The sequence below is a fragment of the Neofelis nebulosa genome, chromosome X, assembly GCF_028018385.1.
Source record: "Neofelis nebulosa isolate mNeoNeb1 chromosome X, mNeoNeb1.pri, whole genome shotgun sequence".
In the NCBI taxonomy this organism is placed as follows: Eukaryota; Metazoa; Chordata; class Mammalia; order Carnivora; family Felidae; genus Neofelis; species Neofelis nebulosa.
In genome coordinates, this window is record NC_080800.1 from 49,664,380 (window position 1) to 49,678,073 (window position 13,694).

Below are 13,694 nucleotides of genomic sequence, written 5' to 3' on the forward strand. Positions count from 1 at the left end.
TGTTAGTGAGTATACCTGCTTTTGTAATGTGTGTTAGTTTCTAGGTATGTGTGTGTGTGTGCATTTGTGTGTATTTCTGGATGTCATACCCCCCTCTGAGATTTTGTCTCTCCTTATAGGTACACATGCATATGCTTGTGTACTTCCATGTGGCATGTGTGACTATAAGGTGCCTATGAATTTTTAGATATGTTAGTGGGTGTGGAAGTATATGTGGTGTACTTATGGCAAGTGTGTACATATGGCACCTGATTGTGCATGTACACCTGGGTGTGTGTCTGTCTGCCTGGGAATGTAAGCCTATAAGCACACACTCAGAAGTGAAGATAGGGATGGTGTCCCATCTAGGAGAGTCTGAACATGTGTGAGGCAGCTGTCTGTGGGTATGGGAGTATACGAGTGCATCTTTAGGAAGAGGTGGTTGTATTTCTGTATGACTTGGGAGGCAAGGTGGAGTTTTCACCTTCTGGAGGGAAGGGAGGCTTGCTTTATCACTTTTGGGGCCTAGGACATGTCTGTCAGAACTCCTTGGTCAATGAGCTGAGAATGAGAGCTGAGGCTATGAGTACAGGAAGGGACAGCAGAGAGGTCAGGAGGGTCAGAGAAGCATATAAAAACAAGTGTAGTCAGACAAATTTCAAGAACTGGGGGCACAGAGCAACCATGTCAGGAACAAACTTGAGGGTGGCAGAACAGCCCATGGTATCCTGGCTTCTGTGAGCTGTCTTGGGGATGGGGGTGAGAGGGGCAGCCCAGATGAAAGATCAGACATGGGCAGTAAACAACAGGAAGATGTACTGCAGCCAAGAGGCAGAGGAACATTGCGGGGAAGGTGGGCCCTCCAGACAGCAGAAAAGGAAACAGGTTCTCAGGGAAAGGAGACCCCCTGGCAGGCTGGGCTGTGGCACCACTTTCCACTTACTATTGGCCTGAGGGTCACATTTGCATGGACTAGTACCGAGCCAAGTCCCGGGTCTTGTGTGGCTGAGATGACACAGATGATGGCTGATGACAGGCTAAGGTGGTATGTGGACTGAGTTTGATGATCAGCCTTGGGGCAAAGAGCAGTTCTATCCTGCTATATGTTTGTAGGGTATTATTTGCTATTGTTTGGGCTTTCCTTTTGCCTCTTAGTACAATTCCTCGAGGCAAATACTAATTTTGTCCTGTATGACCCAAGGAGCAAGGGGATTCCTACACAAGAAGGGTGGGGAGACCAGAGTTCAGGGGCAGCCAGCTTCTCTGAACTGCCCCGGGTGCACAAAGAGAGGGGGAGCTGTCATATCTGTTCATTCCCCAGCTAGGCAGTTTCTCTTCAGCAATGCATTAATTGTGTATGTATGAGAGTACATGCATGGGTGGGTGCATGCATGCACACACTTTGAATTGTCCAGATCAGTGTTTTAGAGTTTCCAACTGCTAGGTGCATTGTGTTGGAGGTTGGGGACTTGTTTGCAGGTAACCTTGATTGGAGGGTAGGAGGTGAGGGGGATTGGTATTCTGAGAGGGGCAGTGTGGGTTTGGCAAAGATGCTTCAGAGTTCACATTTGATACAAGGTTGGGGACAGGACCACGTCATGTACCTCCACACAGAATGCAGCTTGACTCTGGCACCTGGGCCCTGGCAGCTGTGTGAACTGCTTGGGATCAATATTGACATCTTGAGGGTCATCCATCATCTTACCTGGAGGCTATACTGAAGTTCTCTCAGGGGACTTCAAGATTGCTTGTTGGAACTGTAGTGAATAGATAGGTCTTGATAGCAATTTGTGTCACCCTTCTGGGACTCCCAGGCACAAAACCTGTGGGAATCCTGGCCAAGAGTGCTGATGGGATCAACAGTGATAATAGCGGGGGCTCTGAGTCATGGTACTTGTTTCTACTGATGTACAGAAAACTGGTATAAGTGTTTATAAATATATGTGTGTAGCATTAAATATTAAATGTATAGCATAAAGATATATAAATATCTTATATATATATATATAAGATAACCTTATATTATATAATAGTTGTGATTATAGTTTTTATCATATTCATTATTATTATCATCAGTAACACTTTCCTCACTATACACTGAAAGTATACCCACAAAAATTAGCACAGGTAACTTCTGGATGGTGGGATCAAGACTAAATATTTCTCAAACTCTTTCTACTTTCAGGGCTTGCAGAAATGTGTGCAATGAGCATGAAGCTTTCCTACAATCATAAAATACAAAAAGCTACAAAGTAAGTTCCATCCTTCCTTGACCGTCAAGACCCAGTGGAAGTCTTGACCACTGTGATATATCTTCTTTTTGAACTCCCATACTCCTTCTTGGGCACACAACTCTCTTGATGCTCCATCAACAATCAAATCACTTGGTATTTCTTCTTCTTTTTATTTGCAACTTCTTGTTATTCAATCTCCTTCATGATAAGGACCATATTTTGTAATAGCAACCACTGATTGAATGTCTCTGATGGGCCAGGAACTGTGCCAGAGCAGAAGGGATGAAAGTGCAGTCTTTGGACGCTTGATGCTTTGGAAAAGTGCGTTACCAATCTGTGGTAAGTACATACTTTAAGAGTACATGTATAGAAAGTTCTTACAGCACGTGGTGAGAGTCTCTACGATGTTAACAAAAATCGGGGCTTGTATTTTGTGTGTCTTTGCCATTTTTCTGCTTTCTGTTACTTCATTTTCTTTGCATTGAACAAATGTATTGATCCATGAGTGACTGACTTGGGGAAAAACAAATACTCATCCTTCACCACAGACAGTTTGAGAAGCAGTAGTCTAGGGGCTTTGTGAAGATCAGGTGATTTATTTTCTACAGCATGTCTATAAAGCAAGAGACATTATTCATGTTTTCAGTGGCATACATAAATTTAAATAAATTTAAATATAATTTATTGTCAAATTTGCTAACATACACTGTGTAAAGTATGCTCTTGGTTTTTGGGGTAGATTCCCGTGGTTCATTGCTTACATAAAACACCCATTGCTCATCCCAACAAGTGCCCTCCTCAATGCCCATCACCCATTTTCCCCTCTCCCCCACCCCACCCCAATCCACCCTCAGTTTGTTCTCTGTATTTAAGAGTCTCTTATGGTTTGCCTCCCTCCCTCCCCGTTTGTAACTGTTTTTTCCCCTTCCCTTCCCCCACGGTCTTCTGTTAAGTTTCTCAAGATACACATAAGAGTGAAAACATATGATATCTGTCCTTCTCTGACTGACTTATTTCAGTCAGCATAATACCTTCCAGTTCCATGCACGTTGCTGCAAACGGCGTGATTTCATTCTTTCTCATTGCCAAGTAGTATTGCATTGTATATATAAACCACATCTTCTTTATCTATTCATCAGTTGATGGACATTTAGGCTCTTTCCATAATTTGGCTATTGTTGATTTCAACTAAGTCCCCAAGCTACCACGTAGAAACCTTGGGTTTGGGACCAACTCTTGCTCCATTGGTGCCCAGCACTTGTTTATCTTACTAGGACTTTGGAAATTCTGATTACATAATCCTGGTGGCTGCTCTCCACCTTCTACGTGGACCAGTGATGCCTGAGGACCAGCTTAATGACAGCCTTTATTGCAATCCCTGCAGCAGGGATGGGGAGCATCTTGGAGGGGCTTGTCTCTGAAAAGAGGGATACAGTTTCAAGCATGTTACCTAAAGCACAGTTTGAAGGGAAAACAGAGTAAAACAATACTTGAATGTTCATTTACAGAGACGTGGGTGCCTAAAGGCCTTGATTGCCATTTCTGGGTCAGGGCTATTGGAGTGTGTGTGTGCCCCAAAGGAGCTCATCTATAAAATAATCTGACCTCCAAATCTGGGCCTCTGGTCTCTTTCTTCTTTCTCTGTTCTTTTTTTCTCATAGAGTCCGAATTCATTCTTGCTGGCTTAGATTAGCCATATGATTATTCTTTTTCTGGGATAGGCTTAGACCCTATGACCTGAGACCCAATCCTCTGAAAGCTTTATCTGGCCTCAGGCTTATTCTGCAGATGGGGTCTCACCTCACTGTGAAGCTCATTCTTTGGGGTCATATCAGATGGGGTTGTTTGCTAGACAAGTTTGGTGGGGAGTAGGAAGACTCAAGAATGAAACCAATTGAAGGAAGCCCGACGAGAACAAACTAATCGTGTGTGTGTGTGTGTGTGTGTGTGTGTGTGTGTGTGTCCAACAGCCTGAAGGATAGTGTTCTGAATGGCACAGTGGCCTTTAGTTTGATCAGAGTTGTTAATGTCCCCAGGGAGCTGCTGTCCTGGCTTGGTTGGACAACAGATCTTCAGGTAGTAAGGATGTTCTAAAAGTCAAGGAGAGGTCAGTTCTGTGGTTCTGGGATGTCTGCCCCACTTGGAGCTGGGCCAGTCGTCAGAAGAGGGGTCTATTTTAAGCAAGCCAAATCACAGGGGCTGTGCTACTCAGCCTCAGGCTTAGAATAAAGCTCCAACACTGAATAGAGCACCAGCTGTGTCATATAGGAAACTGAGGCAATTGCTCACACATACAGTCTGTGGCTCTCATGTGGTCATTTCAAGCAGCTGTGGTTCAGTGGGGAGGCTCCATAACAATGTAAGAGGAAGGAAGAGTACTTCCACGCTGACTTACCAGCAGGTCTGTGCTTATGGTTATAAGGCTGCCTTGGGAGTCAGACTGTTTGGATTCAAAACCTTTCTCCTCCAATTGCTTGCTTGGCCAACAAGTACCCTCGGCCAATCCATTGGAACAGTTTGTGCAGCACATCTCTAACTTATAAAATGGGGAATTTCACTCCTCCCTGCTGAGTACTTCCCTTCAGCACCATGCTGTTTCTTCCATCTGAAGTAGTCTTTTCCTGACTCTCTCTTCCCCCAGCAGATGCTGCTCAATTTCTTTGCTCCCCTTTGCAGCAAAACTCCTTTTAAGTTTTCTCTATACTTACTGACTCCTCCCTTCCCATTCTGTCTTAAACCTGTCCAAAGCAGACCTTATCACCCAATCCTCTAATGAATCTGCTCTCATCAAGGTCACCAGAGGCCTCTGCATTGCTAAATCCAACGGTTAACTCCTCCTCTTATCTCACCTTGTGTCGGCACTTTGGGCATAGTTGACCACTGGCTCTCCCTCGATACACTTTGCTTCACATGTCTCCTGGGACACTACATTCTTGGTCTACAGCACTGATGAAACTTCTCAGTCTTCTCAGTTGGCATCTCCTCATCCCTCTGATCTGTTTATGCTGCAGGTCTCTGTCCATGATCTTCTGCTCTTCCCTATGTACACTCACTCTCTAGCTCATCTCATATAGTCTCATGGCTTTTAAATGCCATCTATACATCTTAGGCACGACCGTTCAGCCAAATTCCTGACTTCTCTACAACTGCCTACTCAACTCACACTGAGTGCCAAACAGACATTAATTCAATATGTCCAGAACTGAATTCCTGATTCCCCGTCCCCCCCCCCCCCCCAATCTACAAAACTCATTCCAACTTCACTAACTACAGTCATTACTCATATCAGTTGGCAGCCATTCCATTCTACTAGTTGCTCGGGCAAAAACAAAACAAAACAAAACAAAGAAACAAAACAACAACAACACACACACACACACACACACACACACAACATAGACAAACCCCCTCCCCCCACCACACACACATGAAACCCTGGAGTCAGTCTTGACTCCTCTCTGTCACTCTACATCCAAACCATCAGGAATTCTGTTACGGCGACCTCAAAATGTATCCAGAAACTGATTAGTTCTCACCATATCTACTACTACTGGTAGATGATCCAAACCACCATCATTTCTAGCCTGACTTATAGCGATAGCTTCTTACCTGGTGTCCCTGCTCCCACCCTTGCCTGTTTTCACTCTATTGTCAACATAGTAAGCAGTTCAAAGTTATCCTTTCAAAAGGTAAGTCAGATTGTGCCACTCCTCTGCTCAGTCCCTCACTACCTCCCTCCTCTGCCCCCCACCACATTCTACTGCACACAAGAGCCAAGTTCCTTAAAATGGCCTACTAGCCCCCACATAATGTGGGATTCTGTTAATATCTCTGACCTCATCTCCAACTCTTGTCCTTTTTGCTCACTCCACAGCAGCCACGCTGGCCTGTCCACCCTTCCTCAAATGTGCTTAGACACTCCTGGGCCTTGGAGACTTTGCACTAACTGGTTCTTCTGCCTGAACAATATTTCCTTTATATATCAGCAAGGAAAACCCCCTCACCTTCTTCATTTCTTTCTACCCTGCTTACCCTTTAGTAGAATTTAATGCTTCCTTTCTTTCCTGGCATCTCCAATCTGCCCGAACCCTGTTCTGTGTGAGCTTACCACTGCCCCCTCCCCACCCCTGCTGACCAAAGTACTTGTCACCTTCTAAGGTACTGCCTAATTTGTTATTTAAAAGGTTTACCTTTTTATTTTCTGTTTTTGTGCAGAAGAGCTTGTGATTTGTTCATATATGTATTCCAGAGGACTGACACAAATAGACCTTTGTAAATGTGTGTCGAATGAGTAAATGGATGACTTGTTAGATAATCACAACATCCAAAATAACATAGGCCCGGTTATTTTCAAGACTTTACAGGTAGAGAATGAATCTAGGGGCCTCCTTGGTCACAGTTACAGAGGGGATTTCGGGCACTTTCTCATACGTTGCACATTTTGAGATAACATTTGCAAGGGTGTCATTTGTCGCAGGGAACTGAGGCAGAAGTTGACCAGTGAAGAATTGGGCCTGATTTTCACCAACTGTTTATGGGTTCTACCTTCCCGCTCCAAACCACCCTGGGTGAGATTTATGTCTGTTGAGTGGTGAGCGGTACAAACCCAGAGTCCACTTCCCCTCCCAAAATCTATTTTGCAAGCGCTGGATTGCTCCAGACCTATTCTTCTATATAGCGTTGGCTGAGCCGAGACCTTCCTTTGTGCAAGTGTCCTCACTCAGATTTTCAAAGAAATTCCATTAGCTCTCTGATGTTTAACTTTTTCATGGCTCACAAGCCCTGGAATAACCTGTATACAGGTCTCAGTACATCGTCATAGCAATCACCCTTCTCTACCACCACCACTGCTTGAAAATCATTTCCTTTAGAGCACTGGAATTCTTTGCTTCTGCCAAAGGAAGGAGACAGAGGGGTCCTGGCCCCTACCCGCATCACAAGGGTGAATGTGAGCCCAGGCAGAACCCGTATCTGTCTTTCACCATAGCCATGGGCTGCTGTGCACCTGACTGCTGAGGCCATGGCCACAACACTGGGCCCAAGGAGGACCCCCTCCCCCCCATCAGCCTGTCTTCTTGCATGGCCAGATAGCCAACTGCTTGCTGCCTGTGTCTTATCCCAGGCACTCTACTCTGCTCAAGGTAGGGTTCTGGTGGTCCATTGTACCTTCTGGACAGAAAACAGCATCATCCAGCAATGTTTCAGGCCCAGAAAGATTGCTGTTTGGTTGGTTCACTGTGTGATAGCCAGGGCCTGGGATTTGAGGATTGATGGAGCATTCAGGGTGGCGAAGTTTCTGAGCAATGTGTCGTGATTTGTCTTGTAAAGGTAATACTCATTCTACACACAGCAACCCCTGAAAGATGCCTAGCAATTGGAGCCACAATAGTTCAGAATAAAGGAACACCCACAGCTAATCCCAAAATGGTTTATTAATCTTATTTTCCCATGCCTCCTCACCCACCTCAGCACGCTCCTTCTCACTTTTACCCTGGGTTGTGGTGGACTTTGAAGACAGAGAACTTCCCCAAGGCTAGGTGGAGGCCCAGGTGCCCTGTTGATGCATTCTGTTGTTTTACTGTAATAGTGTGAGCTTTAGACTTGTCCGGCCCTGAGTTCATGTCCAAGGCTGTCACTGACCAACCAGGTGACCCTAGCAACTTTCTTCTGATATCTGACCCTGAGTTTCCTCCTCTGTAATCTTGGCCTGGGGGGCCAACATATATTGTTGGACTGTTGCAAACATTAGAGACAATGTATGAAAACAGCCACCAAAGTGCCTGGCACAATTTAGGCACTCAGGAAATGGCAGCTGTTACCCTTACTGTGCACTAGGGACTTTTGGGCTCTGTATCCCTGAGCTCCCTAAACAACTGGAATATTCTAGGACCCAGAAACTCAATCCACTTTAGAGGCATTCTGGCAACTAAAACTGCAGCTTTTCCACTCACTGTGTGGAAACTCTGTTGGGGTGGGCCTAGCTTAGGTTGCTGGCTTACACAGCAAGAGGTTCCCAGCTTGTGTCCCATCTGGATAGCGCTCAAAGCTCAACGAATCTATGTAAATGGAACGAGGAATATTCTCTTTTTCTCACCACCTTCCAGAAGCTCCTTTCCCTGCTTCTCTCTCAGCCCTGCCATTCATTTCACAGCCACAGGAAATCCCACCCTTGCTCAGCTTTTACCTAATCAAATGAAGACTAACTCTTTGCAGTACCCATGTGGTATGTTGGGGGTGCAAAGGGGCAGGAGACACACTAAACCTCCAGGCCAGGGGAAGAGTGAGCCTGGGTCATTAATTGCTTCCTTGCTGAGCTAAGGCAGGTCACCCAAGCCTTTGTGCCTCCCTGTGGAGCCTCCTGCCTGAGGCTTTCAGGATCCCAGCAGTTATTTCTTTTACAGTGCAGTTTGTGGCATACTCCCGCTCTTTCTCCCTTTACACTGGGTACTACTGGTTCTTTGACTGAATTAAGCTTCTTGGCCCACACTTGCAAATAACCAATTTTAGACAATTGGGTGATTATTCCCCACCAGAGCCAAAGAAAACATAGATTCAGACAGGCTTTGGAAGGACATCATTTCTTCCCCTGAGCTAGCTGGGGCTTCCTATAAAACAGGGGTAAATATACTGACCTGGCAGAGATAATATGTGACAAGCCCCTGGTACAGAGGAGACGCTCAATAAATCTTTGCTTTGCAAGCTCTCCCACTTACTAGCTGACTGACCTGGAGCTGACGGACTTCTATGAGCCCCTTTCCATAAAAGGGGGAGAATTTAAAGTCAGCCTTGTCCCCAAACAATTTGAGGCTGCAGTTGGCATTACTGAGACCTGTCCCATGGACTTCACATGTTTCTTTTGAAGACAGAGACCTTGTAAGTGCACTGGCAGGCAGAGATGGAAAGCAGGGTAGCCTATAGGAAAGCACTCTGGGTTTGCCGGGACCAGATGTGGGGTCTTGTCTAGGATCTGTCACTTGCCACCCCTGCGGCTCTAGACAGGAAAGTCACTTAGGAATCCGAACCTCAGATTTACACCTTATCTACCTCTGGAGGTGGCATTGACAAATACAGCTCCCCTGGGACCAGAAACATGCCTTTTCATTTTCTGCAGCCCCAGTTTCTGTCACACTGCCTGAATCATAGAAGGCTCTCACTATTTTCTTGTTTGCTGAATGAATTTGGAGCTGCTGAGGTGTCATAGTTCCTACTTTTGTTCGAAGCCTCCTTAGCCTTCAGGCTGATGTCTATGGGTCCCTGGGCCTTTGCCAGAAAGTCATTTGTTAGCCTGCCCTGGCCCGGTGACTTTACTTTGCATACAGCCAGAAGCAAGGTAAGACTAACTGGAGGCAAAGAAAGAAGAAGGTACCCTGGCCACTCTTTTGTGTGTGATAGCTGCTCCCTCTGAGCCCCACAAAGCTAGGTGAAACACCCTTCCTTGGGGTTCCCTATTAGAGGACTTAGTTCATACAGTGTCTAGCTCTAGGGGTAGATGTGGTAGGCTTTGGGGGTGGCCAGAGCGTCTTATGTGTGTTCTTTGCCTGTAGCTGAAAAGAATTTGAGGGACAACTCCTACATCTCCAGATTTGCTGCAGGGTGAGGTAGAGGATTCAGAACTCCCTGGTGATAGCATAGATGGGAAGGGCATTGAGCTCCTTGGTATAATGAGGTGAGAAAGCATGAAAGCTCCTGGAGGTGGGAAGAAACCTGATGCCACATGCTTAGTACACCATGAGCCACCATGCCAGGTAGCCCTCTGGACTAGCTACCCGGCTGAAGGAGAGAGTCAAAGTGCTAACTCTGCTCCTCTCTCACCCCAGAGTGTGTACCCCCCACCCCCACCCCCACTTTTAAAACAATTGGTACACCTTAACAAACTGCAGGGGGGTTTTTTGTTTGTTTGTTTTTTAATTTAATGTGTATTTTTGAGAGAGAGGGAGACAGAGGGTCTGAAGCAGGCTCTGCACTGGCAGCCCAGAGCCCGATGCAGGGCTCAAACTCAGGAACTGTGAGATCATGACTTGGGCCAAATTCGGCTGCTTAACTGACTGAGGCACCCAGGTGCCCCAACAAACTGTAGTTTTTGAGAGAAGTGCCAGGTTACCTTTCAGAGATGCCACAGGCCCAGTCTTCTCTCTGACTCATCCAAGAGGCTCTGCTGTTTTTTGCTTTCTTAAATTATTTTTATTCCGGGATTATCATTATTACTGACCATTTTTGTTCTCATTAAAATCAGCCATAACTCCCACCCTTTGAGTCTCTAGCTTCTGCTCACCTCTTTCCCACCTTATTTCTTTTTTCTCCACTTCCCCCCTTGACATAACCTTAATCCTACAGTGGAGCATTTTTTCCCCCTAATGTCCATGCTGCCTTTAGTGCCTCCATAATTACTCCTTTCCCATCTTCAATACTATTTTCAGACCTCAGGTTGTCATTTCACCAAGAATTTTCTCACAGTCTCATCTTTTTAATTTTTGTAGTATCCCACAATGTCCTTTATCCTGCAACCACCCCACTCTCCCCTGCCCTCCCCTCAGGATGATTAGGTGTGTTTTCTATTTCCACAGTACCCCATGATAGTCCCTCCCCTCTGCCAATGCCCCCTCCCCCAGGCTGGGTTAGGTATCCAAAAGTACCTAATGCACAGTATTCCATGCTATGCTCTGAGGCCCCTTTTAAATTCCCCCAAGATTATTTAAGCATCTTTTGGATTTTCATAGAATCCTGTGATATCCTCTCTCCTGTCTCACCTCCAAGACAGGTCACAGACGTGTTTCTAAATTTTTGCGGTAGCCCACGCTCACTCCCTATTACAGCATTTACCACACTGCCAGTTTACATATTTGTCTTTCCCATGTAATCTAGAACATTCTTTAGAACTGAGGGCTGTGTGCCATGGAGGATCCCCAGAACCTAGACTGGTGCCTCATACATAACCGGTGGTCAATAAATGAACAAGGTGTCCTCATCATTATAGTTTTATTTTTTTCTATATTGTGCAGTAGCTAAGGAAATTTATGGTAGTTGTCAGTTTTCTTTATACAACAGTAGACACAAAGGTTTCAGAAAGGTCAGACATAAAAGAATTTCCCCATCCTTCTCTCACATACCGGTTTAGTTCAAACTTTTCAGAATTACCTATTTCAATGATATAAAATATATACCAGATCACAGAATATGATGGACTCATTTTATAAGGGTAGCAAAACTGTTATACTAAGTCTCAATGACAGACAAAAAGAAAAAAAATCCTTTCTGTAATCATATTTTTAATCATATTGTGACCTTCATCAGCACTATATTAAGACGTATACAATTGTACAATATTTTGCAGTTAACAATTAGCACTGATCACAAATACCAAATGTCTCTCTTTTCCCATCATATTCAACTCAGCACCCAGCTAATCTACTCCTTTGGGTACCTCTGATGCTGTTTCCAACCCCCCTCAAGTGTCTGCTCCAGATTTCCCTAAGGTGCAGTGTAACCCCTAGCACCTGAATTAAGGATAGCCTCAACTTCTGCATCATCATCGGAATCCCAATCATAATTACATGGCCAGTCCTTGGAGCATCGGTTACGCACCCTTGCCACAAAATGCATGACTTTCAGCTTGCTCGATTCCACATGTGCTCTAGGTCCCCAGAAGAACTCATACTCCACGGGACTGCTACGTGGCACCGGCTTATAAATCAGGTACCCTCTGCGCACAAACTCCTCTGTGACGACCTTCTTTGGATCTCCAAAGATGCTGTGCTGCCGGCCAGGCTGCATCCCCAACTTCCCAAGCACTTTCCAGACCAGGGCCTCCTTGGCGCTGTTGCCCATGATGAAGATGAGGGCTAATATGGACATCAGGAGACTTTTCTTGGTGCCTTGAAAATTGCTCCGGGCTACGGAAGGCTTTTGTACTTGAGCAGTGCTGGAGGCTTCCTCAGGTGTAGTGGAGGCCTCCTCCGGAGTGCTAGGGTCTTCCTCAGGGCCACTCAGGTCGTCCTCCGGGGTCCCTGGGGCCAGAGAAGTGGCCATCGGGGTCTCAGAAGCTTCTGAGGCCTGGATCTTACGATTGTTGCGGTTCTCTTCCGCGGCTCTTGCGTTACGGCGGCGCCGACTCTTCCGACCCCGAGGCATGTCTCCCACTATGGGCGCCGAGCCTATTGCAATTCTAGGGAATGATGCCTGCAACTTCTGCAGAAAGCAACTATCTCTACCTTAAGCGGCCGCTGCTGAAGCCACCAATGTCAATAGTCTTTGTAGCAACAAGCCAGATGTTCTCAGCGACAAAGCTCACTCCCAGGGAAACAAAAATGCGCGAGCAACAGCCGCCTGCATTCACTCCCGCTGCAAGAGCCGGAACGCTAGGCAAAACTGACTCCGCCTTTTCTGCCACGCACTCACTGAACTCCAAAGAGGAAGTGGGCGGCTCGTCCACCGAAATATCCGCTCTCAGATAGGAAAAGAGGCATGACAAGGCAGGGGTGGGACTAGGGCAGAGATGGCAGCTAGGGATTGACAACGGCAGGAGAATGCACAGGAGAAAAAGAGCATAGGGTTCCTGTATTTTTCAGTCTAGTACAAAATTTGCTAGCGGGTATTGAGAAAGAATGTGTCTTTAATTCATTCTCACAGAAGGCAGGCTGTACATATATGAGTATCGAGGGGGTGGTGGTGGAGGGTTTGGGGGGATGGAGTTGAGGGGTGTATTTATGGAAGGTTTCAGCTGGTCTCAGTTCTTCTATCCTGTGTTGGCTTACACAGCATATTCATTCACCATCCCCGTTCTCAGAAATAGTTTATGTGTATAGGAATTAATTTGTGGGCCATCTAGGATCCACCTAAGATGTCTATGGCTGAATCACTGGGTGATTAGGGGAAGTGGGGCTTCAAAAGCAGCAGTGTGCAAGAGGTGCAGAACCTTTAAAATGTTCTATATTGACGGGATGTTAAGCAGAGCACTGACTGGATGAGACTTTCATTGCACAGCTTCACAGAGGCTGTACAGACTATTGTCTGGCAGGTCACTTAGGAAGCAATTAGAATAAGAAGCAAGAGGGAAACAAAGTGAGCCTTAAAGCAGTTTCCATGGGGATGGAGAGGCAGAAAGGCATTTTAAGGGTGATGATGGACAGGCTTTAGGGACTGATTGGATGGAAGAGGGGAAAGAGGAGAGGGTGGTAGAGTGCAGATTAGCTCTGAGGTTTTTAGGCTCCAGTTCACTTGAATGCCTGATTTATTTTGGTTGTTTAATTCATTTGGCAACCCTAATGTAATTCAGAGCATACTCGCAACTTTATCCACTCTGGTTCTTTGCTTACTGCTTTCTCTGTCTGAATTCTCTTTCCTCTCATCTCCAACTATCTAAATTCCGTCTGCCTGCTTACAGGCCTCTTCCTGCCTGAAGTTTGTCTTTCTGGAAGAGTAATGAGTCCATGTTTGCTCCTCCCCCCCCATCCCCCACTCCCCAGGGAGGAGTCTCTATAGCAA

At 45.9% G+C, this 13,694-nt stretch overlaps 1 protein-coding gene across 1 annotated transcript; it reads right to left on the reverse strand.

The window, feature by feature from the left end:
• Nucleotides 1–11,172: 11,172 nt before the first annotated feature.
• On the reverse strand, nucleotides 11,173–12,591 carry MAGEH1 (MAGE family member H1). The gene has a single exon (XM_058713167.1). The coding sequence runs from the start codon at nucleotides 12,339–12,341 to the stop codon at nucleotides 11,682–11,684; it is 660 nt and encodes a 219-aa protein (XP_058569150.1). The 5' UTR covers nucleotides 12,342–12,591; the 3' UTR covers nucleotides 11,173–11,681.
• Nucleotides 12,592–13,694: the final 1,103 nt, after the last annotated feature.

What these genes read in the sequence shown, in the direction of transcription:
- MAGEH1 (XM_058713167.1), bottom strand. Translation starts at nt 12,341, where the DNA reads ATGCCTCGGGGTCGGAAGAGTCGGCGCCGCCGTAACGCAAGAGCCGCG.